This window comes from Panthera tigris, chromosome A2, assembly GCF_018350195.1.
Source record: "Panthera tigris isolate Pti1 chromosome A2, P.tigris_Pti1_mat1.1, whole genome shotgun sequence".
In the NCBI taxonomy this organism is placed as follows: Eukaryota; Metazoa; Chordata; class Mammalia; order Carnivora; family Felidae; genus Panthera; species Panthera tigris.
In genome coordinates, this window is record NC_056661.1 from 103,226,318 (window position 1) to 103,251,968 (window position 25,651).

Genomic DNA, 25,651 nt, shown 5'->3' on the forward strand with positions numbered 1-25,651 from the left:
CTTTTGTATCCTTCATTGTCTTTGTTTCCTCTGGGATCCTTATTTCTGTTTGTGTTTGTCTCTTTCATGTTGAAGCTTTCAGATGCCTGGGGATCCTTTGATGTCCATATATGTGTGTGTGTGTGTGTATATATATATATATATATATATATATATATATGGTAATTAAATTTAAGCCGTTTTCCCTATAGCTGTGATTTTATGATCTGGGGACGTATTCTTTGAGAACACCTTAAATGTCAGTATCTGTAGATGTTTTCTACATCAGTTCAGTAGAACTATTCTCTTATCTCTTAACTGGTAGGTATAATTTTAACTGCCAGACTCCTGGACAGGTAAGGAAAAAAGGGCTAAAGGTCTCACAGTTCAGAAACAGAATTCCATTTAAACCTTCTGGTTTCTGTTTTGCTGTCTCACTGTTCGCTGCTCTGTGCCTGATAATCCATTGTCCTGAGTCTGTTTAGTTTTTTTTCTCCAGAGGATATGCCCCCTGTGTCTGGTGGGAGAGGAGTAATCTCTTGACAGCATAGGGAGGGAGTGAAATCCCTTATACCTTTATGTTGCTGAATTTTAAACCAAAGTAGCATTTTATTTCTTATCTATATAGTTTGTGTGATTGTTACTTACTTCAGGATTTTGTTTTTTAAGTGTTACTTGTATTTTTTTCAAATAGTCATTGTTAATGCCTCATCTCCATCTATAGGATGATAGCTTTAATAAATGTGTTTGTGTATACATTTGATTTCTAGTGTGGTAAGTGGAATAATGGCCCTCCAAAAATGTCCACGTCCTAATCCTCAGACCTTGTAAATATGTTCCCTTACATAGCAAAGGAACTTTGCAGGTATGATTAAATTTAGTTATGGATCTGGAGATAGGAAGATTAACCAGGGTTATCCATGTGATCCCAGTCTAAATCACATAAGTACTTAAAAGGCGTAAATGATGTAGAGTCAGTAGATGAATTTTGTAGTGCTTAATTAGTTTTTTCAACCTTGATGGCTATTGAAATGATTTTGAAAGGCATTTTTGCTTTATTTAGATGTAAGTTAAATATAAAATCATTTAAGCAGTAATGGAAAATTGGTTCATTATTCTTTAAAGTTTGCTACAATTAAAAATGATCAACTTATGGCTGATTTTTTTTATAACTTTTATTGAGCTGTAATTCACATACCATACAATTCATTCATTTAATGTTGTAATTTAGTGGTTTTTGGTAAATTCATGGAATTGTCCAGCCATTACCACAATTAATTTTAGAACTTTTTTTTTTAATGTTTATATTTATTTTTGAGAGAGAGAGAGAGAGAGAGAGAGCAAGCTGGGGAGGGGCAGAGAGAGAGGGAGACACAGAATCCAAAGCAGGCTCCAGGCTCTGAGCTGTCAGCACAGAGCCCAACGCGGGGCTCGAACTTGTGAACTGCGAGATCATGACCTGGGCTGAAGTCAGACACTGAACTGACTGAGCCACCCAGGCGCCCCTAATTTTAGAACGTTTTTATTGCTCTACTCCTCCCCGCACCCCCATTCCCACCAAAATTCCTATACCCATTACCAGTGACGCTATTCTCCATTCTCCTAGCCACACGCCCTGGGCAACTCCTAATCTACTTTCTGTCACTGTATATTTACCTATTTTGGACATTCCTTATAAAGGGAATAATATGTGGTGTTTTATGACAGCATTTTTTTCACCTACCATAATATTTTAGGACTTACTCATGTTACGGTATGTATGATACTTCATTTCTTACGATTTTTGTGTAATATTCCATTATATGGATATACTGGATTTTTAAATTTATCTATTCATCTGTTACTTGATGGATATATGTGGGTTTGTTTTGTTTTTCACTTTTTGGCTGTTATAAATCATACTGCTATGAATATTCACATACAGGCCTTGTTGTGAATGTGAGATTTCACTTATCTTAGTTGTATTGCTAGGAGTGGAATTGCTGGGTCCTAGGATAACTCTGATCTGAACATTTGAGAAACTGCTTTTAAACTGGCCATACTCTTTTCTGTTCTCACCAGCAGTGTATGAGGACCCTAGTTTTGTTTTTTTTTTTTAACATACTTAACATTTATTTGTGTCCTTATATAGTCATCCTAGTGGGCGTGAAGTGGTATCTCATGGTTTTGATTTGCATTCTTTGCTGGCTAATGACACTAATGATATTTTAAAAAGAAAAGAATGATGCAGCACCTTTTCCCTCTCTTTTATCTGTGCTATGTAACATGGCTAAAATGATGTTTCTAGTTGGACTCTTAAGCAAATGAAAAATGACTGAGATTACACATCTGTTGTACAGCTTTAAATAATCTATTATTGCCCTCATCCCTAATTTTAGTTCATATGAGCTAAGAAAGCAAAATCCAATGTGATATTATAGTCAAATTCCAGAAGGATACTCTGAGGAATAATTGAAGATTATTCCCATAGCACTGTTTTCTTTTACTGTCCTTATCACAATTGTAATTAAGTTTGTTTTTATGTTATTAGTTTAATAAATGGACAGAGACCCTTTATATAATAGAGATCTGGCAACTTATTTTTAAATATTTAAACTTTTGTTACTTGAATGCTAGGATAAGTTCAGACAGTAAAACTGGTACCAACAACAATTAGAATTATCTTACTATGAAAACGTGCTTCCTTGTTCTTGGGTATAGTTGAAGCTATATGACTATCAGGGATATTTATGAAGAGTTTTCCAAATGGGTACAGAGATGGGATTATATGAAATAATACTGGATTTTAATTTTAAGATGTATGTGAAATAATCATGATTAAATCCTAATTCCTTTGACCTCACTATGTCATGGGTCCTTTTTAACATTCCTAGTCCAATAGCCATTTTTTTGTCACAATTATACAGTGTCCTAGTTACCCACATACCTCTTGCCTTCACTTAAAATTCCAATATCTTAGTTGGATACTATGTTTAATCATTTTAGTAATGCTTTTGCTACCATCCTTGATATTTTTCATCCTTTTGCCAGTCTGAATGAATTCTTTCCTTTTCCATTCCTGCCTGAGAGTTGCCAGTTACATTTTTTTTTTTTGAGAATTTTTTGTTGTTAGGCATTTTTTTTAACCCATCTTTTTTTTTTTTTCCCCTGTCCCCATCTTTAAGGTGAATGTAGAGTTTTATATTATATTAACTGTATTAAAAAGTACTTACTCTAAATTCAGGAACAATTTTGATTATAGTTGAGATTTTGAAAGATCTGAGCAAGATCTGTAGACTAGTGGACCTGAAATCCCAAGAGAATAGGAGCTGTCCTGGCAACTACTTTAGGTGTATTATCTACTTCTACAGGGTTTGGTTCACACCGGGTACTTACAGAGTATTTCACAAATGAATTTTTTCCATCTTTCAAAATAGCTATGCACCTGAAGCTAGTGTACTTTGGAAGAGTCTTTTTTTTTCTAGTCCTTTATTGGTTAGAAGGGAATTAGTCCGTTTCTCCTTATATATTAATTGTATTTCATTGGTGAAACTATGTAATTACTCAAAGGCTGCCTGGGCTACTTTTGTGTAAGTACCTTGTTATGTAGACATTTTCTCTGCATTATTTTTTTATGTGGAAACTTTTCATTTGCTTTTAGACAAGGTAATTGCTTTTGAAGAAAATATAAATTAGCTTACCTATGTCCCTTTTGAAGTTAGTTTAAAATTGATGTTTGTACTTTTTTGGCATATTTTCTTATAACTTTAATGTAACTTGAAAGCATTCAGATTTTCTTTTCATTTTCTCTATACTTTATATTATCTAGTGACTTTTCATCTTTTTATACAAGTGCCAAAGGACTTATTGGGACCTATCTTCTCATAGTCTTTTACACACATGCATCATTTTCTACTCTCTTTGAAGTTGTCTCATCATTTTTTCCTATCTCATACATTTTATTTTGTTTTATAGATCTCCTTTTTTGGAAAATAAATGCATTAAAAAGTCCAAGTACTTTTTAGCAACTTTGACTAAAAGCATATTGTTTTTCAGGGGGCACCTTTTGTTATAGATCATTATTTTGAAAAAAAAAAAAAAAAAAACTTAAGCACCTGGTTAAACTGTTTTCCATCTAACTTAAAGTCTGAAGTCAATAGCCTGTTTCAAGTGGCATTCTTCATTCGAGAGATAATCAAATATCCTAGAGTGTTCTTTCATTACATTTGTTTTTAAACTAATTTTACACATGCAAAATAGTAGCCTATTTAACAACGTTAGAACCTATATCCTAAGAATTTGAAAAACCAGAATATGTTTTTTTGTCTGTTTATATCTCTGTGTGTGTGTGTGTGTGTGTGTGTGTGTGTGTGTGTGTAATTCTTGATGCTAATTTAAGTGGAAACAGAAACATGTGGACTCAGCCCTATTGAAATGACTAAAGATTACTGTGCATTGTGTCTTAACTTACTTGTCATCTTTATACTTTTTAAATTAAATTATTACAGTTCTGGAAATAAAGGGTTATGTATTGAGGCTTTAGATATCAGAGATTGAGTCTCTTATTAGACTTAAAGTGACCTCTGAAGTACTAAACAGATTGTATAGCCTCTGTTTGTTAAAGATCCTTAGAAAAAACCCTGGCAGAAAGTTTTGTGTTGAACTGACTGTATGTAACTCACTTTGGCTTACTTGGAAGGGATCTACTATGGGTATCCTTAGCTCAGATAATCTATTCAGAGCCCAAAGACTCATGCTGTGCTTTTTTTTTTTTGCCTGTTGGAAATCTGTAATTTTTATTTACTTCCTGGAATGTAGAATAACAACAAAGAATAGTCAGAGCTTCAGGAGTTTACTTATTTTGAATATACCACCATTCATGAGAACGATTTTACAGATCCTTATTTATTAATTTGTACAATGTATAATTTGTTTTCTACTTTTAATTAGGCGTGTGGTTATTTTAATTTATAGTGTTAAGAAAAATCAGTCATAGTTTCATTCTACATATTTTCCTAACCCCATTAAAATTAAATTAGATAAAAATAAACTCCATAGCCAACTGACAAGAAGGGGGAAAACTCACTTTTGGTGATCACCATTCCATCTGTTATGTGCCAGTAGCCAGTAGAAACAGATGGTGCTTGTTGATACGTATATAGTTTTTATTTTATTTTGAATATCATATGAGCTTTAATAAGTAATTGTTTTCAATATATTGTTTTATGACTGGAAAACATATACTTATTTTTTAAGGAATTTTGTTACATAAATTTATTTTGAAAAATTAAAAAAATTATATTGAACGATTTTGTACAACTGCCACACAGTTGCTGGCATTGATTCCTCAGCATAAATCCGAATTTTAGCTTAACAGGTTTTCAAGGTTTGACCTGATTGTCCTAATTAACATTGAATTTAGAATTTTGTTCACGAATAACCATTTTCTCTTTTTATGTAGAAATTACACAGGGAGGCATTCCTTATGTTTCTTCTAACCACATATAGCTAGTTTATTAATTGTGAAAAAAAGATACATGTTAAATTTAGAGAAAACACACAAATGAATATGTGAAACCCATCTTAGTGATATCAAAGATGTTGAGGTACTGTCTGTTAGTTTGAAATTTAGTTCATTTGTCAAATGAATCATTCTAACCTTGTGAAAATCATCATGAATGTAGCTTCATTGTAAATTAAAATAACCCCAGTGCTAAAGAATTAATTAAAATTTGTTGCATGTTTTCTAGTCCAAATGTTAGTGAAATTACTGAAACATTTAATTATATCTTTCGGATGAATAAACTATTAAAATGATGCTTGGTAGGTAAAAATACTTTATTCCTTTTTAACTTAGATACATTGTCTGTAATACCATGGCACACTCTCTTTGTGGATATTTTTTCACCTTCTGTTTTCAATGTACTGGGGCGCCTGGGTGGCTCAGTCAGTTGAGCATCCAGCTTCAGCTCAGGTCATGATCTCATGGTTTGTGAGTTTGAGCCCCGCGTCAGGCTCTGTGCTGACAGCTCAGAGCCTGGAGCTTGTTTCAGATTCTGTGTCTCCCTCTCTTTCTGCTCCTCCCCTGCTTGTGCGCTCGCTCTCTCTCTCTCTCTCTCTCTCTCAAAATTAATAAACATTAAAAAAAAAAATGAAAAAATGTACCAGAGGCAGATAAAGAGCTAGGTAGATGTGATCTATGCAACTCAGATTGTCATTGTTCCCTAGGTAATAATAAAATTCTAACAAAATAACAACACAGAAAAAAAAACAGAAATATGTCAAGATTTGGAGTGAGGTTCAAAGAAAAAAATTTGCAATTGAACCCTCTATCATTGGGAATTCTAGATAATGTATCTGTGTTAAGTTCTAAAGCATATACTTTTTAAATAAAATTCTTCCTTCTTCCACATGCTGTTTTCACCCTGCATATTATTATTATTATTATTATTATTATTATGCTTCTAAAATAACATCAGCCTCAATGTATATATATCATGAAATGACCACCCAGTTATGAATATTTCTATATATCTAAGATAGAGCAAGCTTTTGGATAATTGAAATTTGTTGCATGAGTTAAACATGTTTTTGTTATTCCTTTTTGCATCATTTCTCCCTTTTTAACTCTTACCCATACATTTTCTGATTCTTTCAGGGACACCATGTTTAAGATATCTTATCTGTTGCGATTGTAGGCAGTTATGAATTGTCATTATTACAGTGGCTGCCACTTCATTAAAACTAGGAAAAGAAAACTCTTTCCTTCTCTATCTGCTCCTATCCCATGTGTACATGCATGCGTTATCTCCCTCAAAATAAATAAATATTAAAAAAAAAACCTAGGGGGCAAAAAACAATTTCCAGTATTTCCCTAGTTGGAGGACTTGGTATTGCAAAAAACTGTGTTTGGATTAATTTTTTTTTAATATTACTGGTGTGATAAATGTCAAAAAAAGAAGATTGCTGTACTTTACTTTGGTACTGGATTCTATTAGTCATTGTACTGTATAGAATGCCAAGTTGGGTAGATTATAGTGTCATTTTAAGGTATTGAAGTCTCCTCTTCATTGGAAGGAAGTTTCTACTTGTTTCAAAATACAAGAATTTTTCCTTTAGGCATCACACTGTTATAATTTATTTAAGTATTCAAGTGTAAATAAGAGATTTGCTTTCTTGTAATAATTTTACTCATTTCTACTTGGGATTATACTATTAACCTTGGATTGCCATGCAAGAAAAATTACTGAATTAAGAGTTGATGTACCTGAGTTTGAAGTTTGCCTTTGTCAGTTATCAGCTGTGTAATCATCAAGTCACTTCTTTGGACTGCTTTTTCAGAGCTCTAAGATGCTATAATTTCATCTTGTTTATAACACTTCTTTTTTTTTCCTGGCTGGAAATTTTTTATGTTACTTGTGTTTTGTTATTTAAAATTACCACAGGAATACATCAAAGATTACCATTTGGTAATAAGTATACTTAATTTAAAATGACTCTTTTGGGTAATTATAAATATATTCATTTTAAAAATAGCACTTTGCAGTGCCTGGGTGTCTCAGTCCATTAAGCATTTGACTTCAACTCAGGTCATGATCTCATTGTTCCTGAGTTCTAGCCCCTCGTCTGGCTCTGTGCTGACAGCTTGGAACATGGAGCCTGCTTTGGATTCTGTGTTTCCCTCTCTCTCTCTATGCCCACCCCTGACTTATGCACACATGTGCGTGTGCGCACTCCCTCTCTCTTTCTTTCTCCCCCCCCCCCCGTCAGAAATAAGTAAATAAACATTTTAAAAAATAGCACTTTAAAAAAATAGCCTGGGTGGAATCTGACTCTTGATTCCTGGTTAGGTCGTGATCTCATGGTTCGTGGGATCGAGCCCTGTATCGGGCGCTGCGCTGGAAGTGCGGAGCCTGCTTGGGATTCTGTCTCTCCCTCTCTCTGATGCGCTCTCTCTCTCTCTCTCTCTCTCTCAAAACAATTAAATAAACTTGAAAAAAATAGCACTTTCATAAGACATATACATGGTTAAATAAGAAATTTATTGAGAAATACAACTATGCCATTGTGTGATGGTATCACCTCTTGGCTTTATGCCTTATGATATTAATTACAGTGTGGGTATGTAAAACTTGCAATTGATGCAATCGTATGAGAGGTTTAAGGATTTAAAGTATTAATCAGAAATGTTAAATTATTGTATATCTTCAAAAGAATTGCAAACATGAACTTAGGACATTCACATATATATTTCAAAAATTAATTCAATGGTTAGATAATTTAAAAACCTGGTAGTAGTTGACTTCTATGCAAAAAAAGAACCCCAATTACTGGTAGCAGTTTACTACTACATAAAGAAACAAACTGAATTGCTACTTCATTACCTAAAGATGAGTTGAATGAAGAAAAATAGGGGAATGTGTGAAGGCCTTTTGGGGATTCTTAGATGTTATGGGACTCAAATGAGTAATTTCAATATTTCCCCTTTGATATTGGTTATTTGGATCACCTTATTGAAATGACCTTATTGCATAAATTATGCAAATTAAAAATAGATCAGTAGAGAAGGGAACAGTAATTTATCCTTTTTGTCAGTTGTTTTATCATTTGTATTATCTAGTATAATTATGAGTTTCAATCTACCCACTTATTTGATTAAAACAAATTTATTGAGCTTTAATGTAGTACATGTTGTATTATTTTTAATTAAATCAAGAAAGATGAATAGGACAAGGCTTTTACCAGTTTTGTGATGAATTGTGTCAGAGGACAGAAATTAAAGCATAAAGAACAGGAATGTCACAGAAAGGAAAGATGAATATGTAAAGAGCTAGCTTCAAGGTTATAGGTGAAACCTGGATAAGTGTCAGTATTAAGGACTCTTCATACTGATGTTCTCAAACTTTAATGTGTGTATAATTTGCTTGCGGATCTTGTTAAAGGGCAGACTCTAATTCAGTATGTCGAAGTGAGCATGAGCTTCTACATTTCTGGCAAGCTCCCAGGGGATGCCAGCATTTATGGGCCATGACTGATATTTTGAGGAGCAAGGCTCAGTACTGTTTTTTGGAAGTAAGAATGAATATATGTAGGTCCTACTCTTAATTATTTTATCTATCTTAAATTTTTTTATCCATGCATTATTCAACCACTGTTTATTTAGTGCTTACTTAGTACCAGATACTTTGCTTCCTGTGTACCAGAGTTACAAAGGTGAATAATTCATTGACTCTGGCAGTAAATTCAGTCAGTAACTTCAAAGATTTTTTTCTTTTTTTGTGTATATGTGTGGAGAAAATATATTTTTGTGTGTTTTCGTTTTTCTTTTTTTTTAAATTTTATTTAAATCCAAGTTGGTTAACATATAGCCTAATACTAGTTTCAGAATAGAATTCAGAATAGAATTTAATGATTCATCACTTACATACAACACCCAGTGTTCATGGCAGCAAGTGCCCTCCTTAATGTGTAGGGCCTGCATTTAAAGCCTTTTCCTGGATATAATCTTTTTCTAACTTATTCCATAATGTAATTAGAACATCCTGATTAGCAGTACATATAGTTTATAAATTTACTTCCTTTGAATGACTAATTTAGTCAATGCTTGGTTATCTAGGGGTAGATTAAACAGTATGCAATTGGCAATGTTATTAAATGACAGTGGACTCAGTTTTATGAAGAATTGAAATGAGAGTAATTTAGGAAGACATCAATGTATTGGACATCATTTCTGTTTAGAATTATTGGTACCTGTTCTAATTTGGGAATGTTCCTTGATCTCAACAGTCAGGCAAAATAATTTGTGGGAATGGTGCCTCCATTCTCTTTTAGTCTCTCTAAAGAGCTGTGGTCTGAACATGGGGATTACACATCTACAGGAGGCTGTCCTATGTGAATAAAGATTTTTAACATATTGGCTGCAAATACCATTGTATTTATATTACTTTTTTATTAAAAAAATTTTTAATGTTTATTTTTGAGAGAGAGTGTGAGCAGGGAAGGAGCAGAGAGACAGACACAGAATCCGAAGCAGGCTCCAGGCGCTGAGCTGGCGGCATAGAGCCCGATAATGGGCTTGAACTCATGACCTGTGAGATCATGACCTGAGCCAAAGTCAGACACTTAACCGACTGAGCCACCCAGGCACCCCATATATTATTTTTGAACATGTAGAGGTCATCTTTGTAATAGTAAATATGTTGTGAAATAATTGATGTAAACTTTCAACTAAATTCGTTTAAAGTAAGTAATTTATACCATGTTTTATTTCACCTAGGATTTGGGGACATCTGAGATCTTTTACTCCCACTTTTTTTATGACAGTTAGAAATTCTTTATATTATACAAACATGTATGTACACACATGAGAATACTAGAAGTAGGAGGAGTCCAGGTGTAGCATCTCAGCTATAGAAGCATATAAGTTATGAAAATTGAAATGCTCTAGATAAATCATAATTGTGTGACATGTATAAAGTGTTGAAAAAAATCATTCTGATTTTGGAGAACTTATTTTTCCTATCAGAAAGTTGTGTAATTTAAAAGTAAAGAACTTGTAAAGTACATTTAATGTGTTATGTTTTTATCTCTCATAGATAAATTGTTAACAAAATATTGCTAGAGGAATACAGTATTAATTAGAAATACTAATTTTCCAAGTCCTTAACTTAAGCAGTAACATTTAACAGAGAGTATTTTTTTATTATTATTAATTAAACATTAGATATTTCTGTGGCATCTTTTTTTTCTTAGAGAACCAGAGGACGAAAACGAAGCTTCATTCCTGAGGAAGAAAAACATGAGGTTGGAATAAGTTAAGCATTTTTTACACAGTCTAAACTTTGAAAAACTTTCTTGCTTAAATTATTTCTTTTTTCCTCATATCCAGATTTTGTTTTATGTTTTGTTTTGTTTTGTTTTCTCTTGTATGGCAGGAAAGAATTCCTAGAGAGAGAAGGCAAAGGCAGTCTGTGTTACAAAAGAAGCCTAAGGCTGAAGATTTGCGAACTGAATGTGCAACTTGCAAGGGAACTGGAGACAATGAAAATCTTGTCAGGTAAATGGGATGCTGAGACTTTGTCTTCAGGGCATTAAGGTTCCATCTTCATCATTTTCTCATCACAGATATAATGGGGGAAAAATCACAGTATAGGGCTTTCTTAAAATCTTATTTAGTGGAAACTGTAGTTCAGAAACATTTCATTCTCTTACTAACCTGCCACACATGGTTATTTTCTGGATTGAGATGTAATTAAGAGTTCAAAATCTGGATTTTGAACACAAGAAACAATTTTCTCTTGACAAGAGCACTGTATATAGAGGCCACGAAAACAATTTGATTTAAACACTTAATACTAAGATTATTACTTTATCTCATAAAATAGCAAAATTACTAAGTTGTTACATATTATAAAAGTTGAAATTTATTAGTAATAATGTTAAGACCAACACTTGTTTATTGACAAGAGCTTCAATAGCACTTCCTTACCATTTATCAAAATGAATGTGTTAAATGCTTCTCTCTTATGAAATAAAGAAAAGTGAAAAGATGGCCTAGGTAGATTTTGTTTTTTGTTTTGTTTTCTTCTTTGTTTCTTTGTTTTGATTTGGTACTTTTTTTTTTTTTTTTGTATCAGACATAATGCTAATCAGGAATCTCAGCTGATGTTGCACAGTGGCTATTCCTGAGGGTGCAGAGACTGTTAATTTTAACCTTTTGTTTCTTTTGTTGAGATGAAGAAATTTATTTAAAACCCTAGGTGAGATGGAGGAGTAGGTGGCACGAAAGGAAACCTCATTTAAAAGAGGTATCATTCTTTCAAAGTACAGTAACAAAGAGTCTTTTGGTATGTTAAGGGAACCCTTTCTGATTTCTTTTAAAAATTGTTTTTTGATAAAACACTATGAAATTAACTGAGGGCATAGAAATTAAGTGTTTCAAAAAGAAAAAGGTGTTGAAACATATATTAGTCCTATTAAATGATTTTAAATATTTGCTTCCAAAATGATGTCATTTGTCATTAAAAATCAAATTTCTGTTTGTTTTCATTCCTCAAAAACATGCAGTTTTAAATTTTATGAGTTTTTTTTTTTTATTCTATCATTAAAGAAGATAAGGAGAAAATAAAAATTCCAGTGAAGAAATGCAAAGTGCTTCAACAAAGTTAAGAAGGTCTATCATATTTGGTCAGTAATTTTTGAAGTAGTACATGTAAGATGTCATGAGCACTCTCCTGAAGATGAAACTCATTTAAATTTAGGGTAGAGTAGTTCCTGTATCAGAAGATACACATGAATAATTCTGACCACAATATAATTTTCTGATTTATGTGAATAAAGAAATCCCAAGCATAAGCATAACATGATGGAGTGCGTAAAACTGTAAAAATAAATAAAAGGAAAAAAAATCCCATAAAACAGTCTTATATAATGAATAAAAATTCAGTCTAGAGGAATTCCTCTTGGGGTTGAGGGTTGTATTGTTGGATATAATCAATTTGAAACAATAGTTTAAAACATAGAGAGCTGGTTATTCTGTTTTTAATTATTTGAACCTATGTCAATATCAACCCTCTTATTTATTTTTTTCAAGATAGTTGATTCATGACATTTTTGCTGTAGGACCTATACATTTTTACAGGTTTCTATTTATTTTATTTGCTTGGTCATGTGTTTGAAAGAACCTAGGCTATATGTTCAGTTTTTAGTTTAAAAACCACTTTATAGCAAGAGCAAGTCCAACACATCATATCATAGTTGTCATAAAAAAAAGTAGGCACCATCTTCCTTCATTTATAGCTGAAATTTTTAAAATAGTATTAGGCTTTCCTATCACTTATTTAATTAGTTTCTCCTATAAAATTTCCTTTCCTAATTGCATTATTATAACTTGCCAGAGTCTGGGATTTGGTGGAAAGTCTCCTGGAAGGTAAAGATATTTTTGTTACTCTAGAAATAATGAATATACAAAGTCTTCTTCCTTGATTTTGCCTTGTTAAGAAGATAACATCACAGTTTTTCTGCAAAGGTTTTAAAGAGGTAATGAAGAGGGAATTAAATGTTTTATAAATATTATATAGTAATGTTTTTGAGGACAAAATAAGCTGGATATAAAGCAGTGCCATAAAATGTTTTATGGTTATAATGTGAATCTTCTGTAAAAAAGAAATACATATTCAATTTAAGCACTGTTGCTCTTGAGTTAAAGAAGAATTTTATTTTATGTAGAATTTCATGTGTTTTTTAAAAAGATAATCGTATAAGCTATTATCTGCCATTTCCCTTAACATCTCTTTTATTTTGTAATTGGCACCATTATTGTTTGCAAATCATTCCCACAAAGGTTCACACTTTTATGATTAAGTTGCGTATTAAATATTGTGTACACATGCTATTTTTTAACTTTAATTTTAAGACATTTTAAATGAAACTTTATTTTTCCCAAAGATATATTTCAGTGCTTAGTCAGAGATACATTAAACTTATTATGTCTGTTAGGTTCTCTTATAAAATTAAACTTCTTGGGTAGTAATTTAATTAATAGTCTTTTGCTGAATATATTTTCTCAAGTTCCTTTGAACTAATGTATATGACTCACTAGAACCTGCTGTTTAGCAGCTTTGATTTTGAAACCACACTTCTCTATGTAATTCAGGCTATATAAAAAATTCTTTCTTAATTATTTTCTTGCTTTTTCAGTTATTGTATATGTGTATATGTGAATTTACATGTGGAATTTTTTAATATCATTGGAAATTGAGTTCAGTTAATCAGTTAACTGTAATATTAGTTTCCAACTGTTATTTTCAGTTTGCCTCTAAGTTTTTCTCAGGTCTTTGACAATTTACCATTTCTGTGTCTCAGTTTTTTCCCTCTATTGTACATGATCAAAATTATACTCTTTTCCATTAGGGACTTATATAAATAACTACTGAGTGATCCTATTTTTTCCATATAAAATAGTAGGATAGTGGTATTATTTAGTAATACAAAGGATACATATATGCAGGCTCTGAAATAAGGGTTCCAGTTGGTAAATATGTTGCGGTAATAATACATGCTTATTTTTTGCTTTTCAGAAAATGTGCACGTCCTGTTTTTGTATCTAATTATTTCTAGAATATGGGGGATAGAAAACTTGAATTTGTTGAAACATGTTCTCTAAAATAATTAGACTGAACTATTTGCACTAGACATGAAGAATCTGAAAATGATCAAAGTCTTAAAGAGAAGGATGGTTTATAGTATCTTACAAATTTTTTAAAAATACTGCTTCCTTTTTGCCATTTGCTTTTAACATTTAATTAAAAATTATGTGGGAAGTTTCCAATTAAAATGTATTTTTTTTTATGCTACTGAGGGCTAAGACCAAAATGAAATTCTGTTTTGAAATTGTGAAGTGTTTTTAGGCATTTATCTCTTTGTAATGGATGTTCTTTGTTCTAGGTAGTTATGGCCCACGCAGTGATCTAGTATTTGTTTTTGTTTCCACATTTCTGGCACATTTAATACTCAGTAAATGCTTGGTAAATGAATGACTACTTCATAATAACTAATGACTGATTATTCTTTGCTGAATTAATTAAAAAAATGTATACTGTTACAATTTATTCCTAGAACAAATTCGTCATTAAATAGAAGTATTTGGTGAAAATATTTAAAAGCCTTAATAAAGGAGGATTGCTTTTATGTCATTAAAGAATAGGGGATTATTTGTTTCTGTGTATTAGGGAAGGAAATAGGAACTACAGACTTGAGATTAGTTAGTTGATGCATCAGTGTAATAATAGAAATGAAGTGATCCCTCTTCTTGATCATATTTGACTTGCAAAAGATAGATCTTTAGATATAGGTGGGCCTTTCTTTAAGTCTTCATTAAACTATCAAATTAAGAATAAGACCAAATTTTTAGACCTCAAATTTTACTTTAACTGTGCAAACTCAGTGTGACACATTTTATTACTTAATGGGAGATAGGAGAGAGGAAAAAGGTTTCTAAAACTAAGAACCCTAGAATCCATTGTCGCCTTGAATAGCATCTTTAATTTTATCTCGTATTGTTGCTGTTACTCAGACACATTGAGTGTAGGAAATGATCTATGAAGCTATTTCACTTTTATAGCTATGTCCACACTATTAAACGCTTATTACTATATTCTCCTTGAGTATATGGCAAATTACATAGATATTTAACCATTTTAGTTATGAGATGAGGATGTCTGTTTGGTCTCTTAACAATATTATTAGCACTTTTATTTAGTTCCCATTTTAAACATCTGGATTCTGAGTGTTCCCCCCGAAACTAAATTTAATTGTATCATAAGCTGTTGGAACACCAGCAAGAATTTATATTTATCAGATTTGTATTTCAAATATTAGTCTTTGATTACTCAGATGTTTTTAAATTACCTGTTTTGTTCTAACATAGATGGAGGCTTATTAGATTGCCTGTGTCATAGTTGAGAAGGTGTTTTCTCGTAGAGATTTTATTAGACTGGAGAGTAAAGCTAAGATTAGTTACAACTTCACTTACTATATTCATAGGACATCGGTTTGCTGAAAATGGATTGTTTTAAATTACTTAAAAAAATGAAACCTGGTGTTATTTTTTAAGAACAGTTGAGATTACAGCTGATAGATTTCTTTTTTTTTTTTTTTTTTTTTTTTTTTTTTTTCAACGTTTTTTTTTATTTATTTTTGGGACAGAGAGAGACAGAGCATGAACGGGGGAGGGGCAGAGAGAGAGGGAGACACAGAATCGGAAACAGGCTCCAGGCTCTGAGCCATCAGCCCAGAGCCTGACGCGGGGCTCGAACTCACGGACCGCGAGATCGTGACCTGGCTGAAGTCGGACGCTTAACCGACTGCGCCACCCAGGCGCCCCGAGATTTCTTAAAACAAATAGCATGTATTATTTTATTTTGATTACATACTTGTTAGTTTATTATTTCTTGTGCAATTTATCACATAATAATTCTTAATGATAAAATTTGCATACTCATGTAGGAGTTTCATGATTGTAAGTGATGGTGTAAATATATATTATTTGGATACTTATGAATTAAAACTTAGAAACAACTACAAGTTTTAAAATGATTTGTGTCTTCTAATTTCAAATGTATTAAACACAGACATTCCTGTACAAAGACATTTCTGTACAAACTTCTGTTTTTATTCTTTGCCTCTATCAGCAATTACAAGGATAAGTTTTAGGTTTTTGTTTTACTTGTTTTGTATTCCTGAGTCAGTGGTTAGTACCATTGAATTACTGTATTCTAAAGGACTATTTCTAAAACTTGGATTTTAATATTTCTTTCAGTTATATGTGGTAAAATGTATCCTCTCGTGTCACCCTGACAGCTGACAGCCTTTGTGTTATACCGCTTTCTTCAAGTTTGGCTGTTACTCTCTCTGGTATATATTTAACTTGGCTTTTCACTCTTGAAAGTATAACCATCTTGAAGGCATAGTCTCTGTTTCACTTACCCTCATAAACCTTTATGTTCTCGCTCCAAGTTACTGAACACCAACCCCCACCCTCACCAACCATGATGGTTAGTGGCTGACACACTTCATAGGAAGTTGTGTTATGGAATCATTGCCAGGATATTAAATCTGACTAATTGTTATGTTAGATTTAATATAAAAGACAAAGAGCAGCATACAAAGATTTCTCAGAAGACATACGGACTTCCTGTACTCTTGGCTTGAAGAAATAATGCTGCCTAACTCCTTTAACAGGGTTCACATCAAAAGAGAAGAAAGTCTGGCATTCTAAATCCAAACTGATGAAGCTTTAGGAATTAAATGTAAACAAGGAACATAATTATGAACTCTTTGAACCTTTATTTTCTTAGATATTTAACTGTTCTTTTATTTTTATATATAATTTTAATAACGATTATAGCAACAGTTGCTTTTGAAGGAAATTCTGATATTAGTGAATAATATCTAATACTGAAGCAAGATTAAAATTCAGTAAAATTAGAACACCTATTTTTGTCACTTTCTGGAGTGTTTAACATAATTACATCTTTATTTTGAGAAATACTAATAAATCTCCATTTTGTTTAGTACACAGTTGATTTTAACTTTTGATGTCTTTTACAAAGGTATTGCTTTATGAGATCATCTTTAGTAATGAAAGCTTAATTTATTCTTGAAAACATGGTGGTTTAATTGTGTTAACTTTTAAAAAGCTACTTAATTGGATAAGCTTAATACTACACATAAAACTCTATAAGAATGCAAATAGTTAATACATGAATAATACTAGAATGTATAAAGAATTCAGTCTGATTATTGATTAACAAAGATGTTTTTCTTTCCTTTATTATCAAAGATAAGTAGGAAAAAAGGGAGCATATATATTGCAATTATTTAAAGTTTTAAAATATATTATCCTTTATGATATATTTTTAAAAGTAGATATTTTTTGAATTTGAATGTAGACAACAGAAAATTAAAAGTTAAAAAAGTGGCTCTACCTAAATAGAAACTTAATCATACATGTTTTGTTTCAGTGTTTTAAAATCTAGACTATGTCAACTACATAGACAAACAACAATTTAATGTCCCTAAAATTGTGAATTCTGAAGTAATAATGAAATGATCAAACAAGCTTAAACAGTTTCATGGAAATATTGTGTCCATATTAAAATTTATTTAAAAGTGTCATGTCCGTTAGTTCTCTGTTTGCTTGAGTTTAGAATATATAGGAAGACGTTCCATAATTGCTAACCCAAACAACTACGATATGTGAATTTAGTAAGTTTGTGTGTGTGTGTGTGTGTGTGTGTGTGTGTGTATGGTCTGTTACATACAATGGAATGCATAAATGTTAAGTGAATAAATTGATGACTTTTAACAAAAGCATGTACTCCTATAACCCCCCCATTTCTAATACGATCTGGAACATTTTCATCACTTCCAAAAATTGTGCTGTTTTCCAGTCAGTCATTCTTTCCAAAGGCACCTACTTTTCTATTTTTCAAACTTATGTTACTTTTTCTTTTCCTCTTGTAGAATTTCATATGAATTACATGTTAATTTTTATTTGATATCAGCTGTTTCTAATGGGTATGTGAAGGAATCCCACTGTGGTTTTAATTTGTATTATTCTGATATATATTGATATATAGGGATGTTGATAGGCAAGTCAGTTAATCTCTGTGGATCTCTGTTTTCTTATTTTAGGAGAAGAATTTAGGCTATATCATATCTGAGGTCTAACACACTAGCTCCGATAATCAAAAATTATATGATATTCCAAGTCCCCAAGTCCATACTGCTTATTTGTTTACATTCTCTCACAAGCCCTCCATGGAAACGCATTCTGTCAGTAACATTTCTCTCTAGGCTACTCTGTATGTAGAATGTAATTATGTTTTCTTCAGTCTCAAAAAAAAAAAAAAATCTCTTAGAGTGAAAGCTGTTTTCATGTTGTGGTGTCTCATTTACCTAAATAGGAGGGGAAAGTAATTTAATTCACAACTCCATCTTTCATTGATAAATAGCAAATACTTCTTTTCTTTTTAAAAAATAAATATACTGAGATCCAGTGTTCGAACTGCAAAATCAGCCATTATAAGTGTAGAGCATAATAATGACTTTTACTACATTTGTTAAGTGATTTGCTATCACTAAAATCCAGTTTTACAATATTTCCATCACCTCAAAAACTTCTATGCCTGTTTACTGTCAAACCTAGTTTCCACCTTCAGCCTTAGGCAACCTCTGCCAACATTTCCCTACCAGTTCCTCATAGCCTATTTACTTTCCTGTCCTGCTCTTTTCATCTTAATATTGCCATTATACATATTTCTTGTTACAGATTTTTTTAAAATTTTTTTTCCTAAAGGCAACAAAGATTCTTTTTCTGATCCAAGCTTTAGTCAGTCTCCTGAACCTCCTCCTAGGCTCATCTGTGCACTTCTTTGTAAAACACAGGTTTAGCAAGAACTCTGCTAAGTCACTTTTATTTTTTAATCTTTAACATTAGTTTTTATTTTTGTAATGTTTTTCTCATACAAATAATTTTTACCTCTCAGTTAATCTCACCTTTTCACTCAATTTCAGGTATTGTCCTGAATTTCTGGCCTCCAAGATCTCTTAATTTTAATGCTGTTTTAATCCTGTTGTGGTTTTTTTTGTTTAATTTTTTTATTGAAGTATAATTAGCATATAGTGTTATTATATTAGTTTCAGCTGTGTAATATAATGATTTAACAATTCTATAAATTACTCAGTGTTCATCACAGTAAGTATACTGTTAATCCTCTTTATCTGTTTCACTTATCCCTCCACCCACCCCCCCTTTGGCAGCCACCAGTTTGTTCTCTATATTTAAGAATCTGCTTTTTTATTTGCCCTTTTTTCTTTGTCTGATCATTTGTTTTGTTTCTTAAACTCCATGCATGAATGAAATCGTACTCTACTTGTCTTTCTCTGACTAACTTATTTCACTTAACACAGTATCCTCTGGCTCCATCCAGTTTGTTCCAAATGTCAAGATCTCATTCTTTTTTATGGCTGAGTACTAATCCAATGTATGTGCACACACATACACACCATCTCTTCTTTATCCATTCATTTGTCAGTAGACACTTAAATACTTGACTTGCTTCCACATCTTGTCTATTGCAAATGATGCTGCCGTAAATATAGGGGAGGATATATCTTTGAATTCATGTTTTTGTTTTCTTTGGGTAAATAGTGGTGGAATTATTGGATAATATTGTTTTTAATTTTTTGAGGAACCTCCATGTTGTTTTCCAGGGTGGCTGCACCAGTTTGCATTCCCACCAACAGGGCAAGAGGATTCCTTTTCTTCTACATTCTTGTAACACTTGTTTCCTTGGTTTTTGATTTTAGCCTTTCTGACAGGTGTGAGGTGACACCTCATTGTAGTTTTTTTTTAAATTATTTTTTAAACATTCATTCATTTTTGAGAGACATAGAGAGACAGAGCATGAATGGGGGAAGGGCAGAGAGAGAGACACACACACACAGAATTCAAAGCAAGATCCAGACTCTGAGCTGTCAGCACAGAGCCCGACATGGGGCTTGAATTCACTAACCGCAAGATCATGACCCAAGCCAAAGTCGGATGCTTAACTGACTGAGCCACCCAGGCACCCCTCATTGTAGTTTTCATTAGCATTTTGCTGATGATGAGTGATGTTGAACATCTTTTCATGTGTCTGTCAGTCACGTGGATGTATTCTTTGGAGAAACGTCTGTTGATGTCTTGTGCCCATTTTTTGATTGGATTTTTTTGGTGTGTTAACTTTTATTTGCCTTATGCTTTTGTTGATAGTTTCCTTTACTGTAGAAAAGCCCTTTTTTTTTTTTTTTTTTTTTTTTTTTTTTTTTTTTTTTTTGTGCAGTCCCAAGTAGTTAAATTTTGCTTTTGTTTCTCTTGCCTGAGGAGACATACCTAGAAAAATGTTGCTAAGGCTGACGTAAAAGAAACTACTCCCAATGTTTTTATCTAGGAGTTTTATGGTTTCAGGTCTCATATTTAGCTCTTTAATCCATATTAAGTTTATTTTTGTGCATAGTGTAAGAAAATGGTCTAGTTTTCAGTTTTGTTTTATACGTAGCTGTCCAGTTTTTCCCAGCACCATTTGTTGAAAAGCCTATCTTTTCTCCATTGTATATTCTCATCTCTTTTTGTTGTGGTTTAACTACCCAGTTATGCTTGGGTTTATATCTGTTCTCTATTCTGTTCCATCGATCTATGTGTCTGTTTTTGTGCCAGTACTATATTGTTATGGTTACAGCTTTGTGGTATAATTTGTAATCTGGAATTGTGGTACTCCCAGCTTTGTTTTTCTGTCTCAGGATTGCTTTGGCTCTTCAGGGTCTTTGGTGGTTCCATACAAATTTTAGGATTGTTTGTTCTAGTCCTGTGACAAATGTTGGTATTTTGATAGTGATTGCATTAAATCTGTAGATTGTTTTGGGTAGATTGCTTTATGAACATTTAAATAATGTTGGTTCTTCCAATTCATGGGCATGGAATATCTTTTCATTTGTGTCATCTTCAATTTCTTTCATGGATTTTTTTTCCATTAATTACTTTTCATTCATTTGTTTTTATTTTTTTTTATTTAAAATTTTTTTTCATTTACATCCAAGTTATTATAGCATATACTGCATCATTGATTTCAGGGGTAGATTCCTTAATGCTCCTTACCCATTTAGCTCATTCCCCCTCCCACAACCCCTCCAGTAACCTTCTGTTTGTTCTCCATATTTAAGAGTCTCTGATGTTTTGTCCCCCTCCCTGGTTTTATATTATTTTTGCTTCCCTTCCCTTGTGTTCATCTGTTGTGGATCTTAAAGTCCTCATATGAGTGAAGTCATATGATAGTTGTCTTTCTCCTACTAATTTTGCTTAGCATAGTACCCTCTAGTTCCACCCATGTAGTTGCAAATGGCAAGATTTCATTCTTTTTGATTGTTGAATAATATGCCATTGTGTGTGTGTATATGTGTATGTGTGTGTATGTATATATATACACACACACACATATATATACACGTATATATACGTATACACACACATATATATATACGTATATATATATATGTATATATATACACATATATATGTATATATGTGTATATATATACATATATATATATACGTATATATATACATATATATATATATATATATATATATATATATATATACGTATATATATATAAAACTTCTTTATCCATTCATCCATTGATGGACATTTGGGCTCCTTCCATACATTGGCTTAGTTGATAGTGCTGCTATAAACATTGGGGTGCATGTGCCCCTTCAAAACAGCATACCTGTATCCCTTGGATAAATACCTAGTAGTGCAATTGCTGGACCGTAGGGGTAGCCCTATTTTTAATTTTTTGAGGAACCTCCATACTGTCTTCCAGAGTGACTGCACCAGTTTGCATTCCCACCAGCAGTGCAAAAGAGATCCCTTTTCTCCGCATCCTCGCCAACATCTCTTGTTGCCTGAGTTGTTTATTTTAGCCATTCTGACTAGTGTGAGGTGGTATCTCTTTGTGGTTTTGATTTGCATTTCCCTGATGATGAGTGATGTTGAGCATTTTTTCATGTGTCTGTTTGCCTTCTGGATGTCTTCTTTGGAAAAATGTGTATTCATGTCTTTTGCCCATTTTTCACTGGATTATTTGTTTTTTGGGTGTTGAGTTTGATAAGTTCTTTATAGATTTTGGATACTACCCCTTTATCTGATATGTCATTTGCAAATATCTTCTCCCATTCCGTTGGTTGCCTTTTAGTTTTGCTGATTGTTTCCTTCACTGTGCAGAAGCTTTTTATTTTGATGAGGTCCCAATAGTTCATTTTTGCTTCTGTTTCCCTTGCCTCTGGAGACATGTTGAGTAAGAAGTTGCTGTGGCCAAGATCAAAGAGGTTTTTGCCTGCTTTCTCCTCAAGGATTTTGATGGCTTCCTCTCTTACATTTAGGTCTTTAATCCATTTTTGAGTTTATTTTTGTGTATGGTGTAAGAAAGTGGTCCAGGTTCATTCTTCTGCATGTTGATGTCGTTTTCCTAGCACCACTTGCTGAAGAGACTGTCTTTATTCCGTTGGATATTCTTTCCTGCTTTGTCAAAGATTAGTTGGCCATACGTTTGTGGGTCCATTTCAGGGTTCTCTATTCTGTTCCATTGACCTGAGTGTCTGTTCTTGTACCAGTACCATACTGCCTTGATGGTTACAGCTTTGTAGTATAGCTTGAAGTTCGGGATTGTGATGCCTCCAGCTTGGGTTTTCTTTTTCAAGATCGCTTTGGCTATTCAGGGTCTTTTCTGGTTCCGTACACATTTTAGAATTGTTTGTTCTAGCTCTGTGAAGAATGCTGGTGTTATTTTGATAGGGATTACATTGAATAGGTAGAGTGCTTTGGATAGTATTGACATTTTAACAATATTTGTTCTTCCTATCCAGGAGCATGGAATCTTTTTCCATTTTTTTGTGTCTTCTTCTGTTTCTTTCATAAGCTTTCTATAGTTTTAAGTGTATAGATTTTTCACGTCTTTGGTTATATTTATTCCTAGGTATTTTATGTTTTTTTGTGCAACTGTAAATGGGATCGATTCCTTGATTTCTCTTTGTCGCTTCATTGTTGTTTTATAGGAATGCACGCGATTTCTGTGCGTTGATTTTATATCCTGCAACTTTGCTGAATTCATGAGTCAGTTCTAGCAGTTTTTTGGTGGAATCTTTTGGGTTTTCCATATAGAGTATCCTGTCATCTGCAAAGAGTTCAAGTTTGACCTCCTCCTGGCTCATTTGGATGCTTTTTATTTCTTTGTGTTGTCTGATTGTTGAGGCTAAGACTTCCAATACTATGTTGAGTAACAGTGGTGTGAGTGGACATCCCTGTCTTTTTCCTGACCTTAGCGGGAAAGCTCTCCATTTTTCCGCATTGAGGATGATGTTAGCGTTGGGTCTTTCGTATATGGCTTTTATGATCTCAAGGCATGATCCTTCTATCCCTACTTTCTTGAGGGTTTTTATCAAGAAAGGGTGCTGTATTTGGTCAAATGCTTTCTCTGCATCTATTGAAAGGATCATGTGGTTCTTGTCCTTTCTTTTTTTTTTATTTTTTTTTTATTTTTATTTTTTTATTTTTTAATATATGAAATTTACTGTCAAATTGGTTTCCATACAACACCCAGTGCTCATCCCAAAAGGTGCCCTCCTCAATACCCATCACCCACCCTGCCCTCCCTCCCACCCCCCATCAACCCTCAGTTTGTTCTCAGTTTTTAACAGTCTCTTATGCTTTGGCTCTCTCCCACTCTAACCTCTTTTTTTTTTTTTTTTTTCTTTCCTTCCCCTCCCCCATGGGTTTCTGTTATGTTTCTCAGGATCCACATAAGAGTGAAACCATATGGTATCTGTCTTTCTCTGTATGGCTTGTCCTTTCTTTTATTGATGTGATGAGTCACATTGATTGTTTTGTGGATCATTGATGTTTTATATACCTCCTTGGTTAAGTTTATTCCTAGGGACTTTATTATTTTATATCCTAGATATTCCTATTATTTACAATTCCGAGGTGCAATTGTAAATGGGATTATTTGTTAATTTATCTTTCTGCTACTTCATTATTAGTGTAAGGAAATTCAACTGATTTTTGCTTATTAATTTTGTATCTTATGAGTTTACTGAAATCATTTGTCAGTTCTAGTAGTTTTTTGGTTGAGTCTTTCTGCAAACAGTGCAAGTTTTACTTTTTCCTTACCAATTTGGATGCTTTTTATTTCTTTTGTTGTTGTTGTTTGATTACTGTGAGTAGAACTTCCAGTACTATGTTGAAGAAGTGGCAAGAGTAGACATTCTTGTTCTGTTCCTGATCTTAGAGGAAAAGCTGTCAGGTTTTCACCACTTAGTATGATGTTGGCTCTGAGTTTTTCATATCATGGCCTTTATTATACTGAGATATGTTTCCTCTAAACCTGCTTTATTGAGGGTTTTTGTCATGGATATGTGTTGTACCTTGTCAAATGCCTTTTCTGCATCTTTGCGATGCTCATGTTTTTTATCCTTTTTTCTTGTTCATGTGATCTATCACATTGATTTGAAAATATTGAACCATCCTTTTATTCCTGAAATTAATCCCACTTTATCCTGATGATTGATTTTTTTAAATGTATTGTTGAATTCTGTTTGCTAATATTTAGGTGATGATTTTTATATCATCACAGATATGGCCTATAGTTTTTTGTTGTTGTCTTTTTCTGGTTTGGTATTAATACTGGCCTCATAGAATGAATTTGGAAGTTTTTCTTCCTCCTCTATATTTTTGGAATAGTTTGAGAAGAGTAAATATTACCTCTTCTTTAAATGTTTGTTAGAATTCACCTGTGAAGCTATCTGGTCCTGTACTTTAGCTTGTTGGGAGTTTTTTTGTTTTTGTTTTTGTTTTTGTTTTTTTTATTAGTGATTCAATTTCATTGCTAATAATCGATTTGTTCAAATTTTTTATTTCTTCCTGATTCAGTTTTGGAAGATTATGTTTCTAGGAATTTATCCATTTCTTCTAGGTTATTGAATTTGTTGGCATATAATTTTTCATAATATTCTCTTATAATCCCCTTGTTTCTGTGATGTAGTTGATCTTTTCAAAGAAACAGCTTCTGGTTTCATTTATCTGTTATGTTCTTTTGGTCTCTATTTCATTTATTTCTGCTCTAATCTTTATTATTTCCTTCCTTCTGTTGGCTTTGGGCTTTGTTCTTTTTCTAGCTCTTATAGGTGTTAGATTATTTATCCTGCTAAGTCAGCTCAGCTAGAATCCCCTGCCCTTGATATCTGATCATCCTAGATATCTGCTCTGGTTCCTCACCTTCCACTTTCCCCCAGGTAATGTCTGACCACCTGGGCTATCTTCAGCAACAGTCCTCTTGGGTTGGTTTAGCCAGAATTTCTCCTTATCTTTGATGTTTCCCTTAGTAATTTTCCACCCACTAACCCCCACCCTTTTCCTTGGCCATAAATTCCCACTTGGCAATGCTGTATTCAGGGCTGAGTTGCTTCTTTCCTACTGTAAGATCACATTGCAAGTGGTCCTAATACCTATTGTGATGGTCCCAAGTGTGATTGGATATTTTTTTTTTTTTAGCAGAGGAACTTCTAATTAGATATACTAAAAGGGGTCTTGAA

At 32.8% G+C, this 25,651-nt stretch overlaps 1 protein-coding gene across 6 annotated transcripts in view; it reads left to right on the forward strand.

The window, feature by feature from the left end:
* Positions 1-25,651, forward strand: part of PHF14 (PHD finger protein 14) — a 209,207-nt gene that overhangs the window by 85,300 nt on the left and 98,256 nt on the right. For all 6 annotated transcript variants that reach the window (XR_006211374.1, XM_007076662.3, XM_007076664.3 and 3 more), the window contains exons 15-16: positions 10,711-10,761; positions 10,893-11,014. Coding sequence is in view for 5 of the 6 variants with exons in the window: in XM_007076662.3 (XP_007076724.2) it covers positions 10,711-10,761; positions 10,893-11,014 (173 nt within the window). In the remaining variant the exon portion in view is untranslated. The remainder of the gene's footprint in view (positions 1-10,710; positions 10,762-10,892; positions 11,015-25,651) is intronic.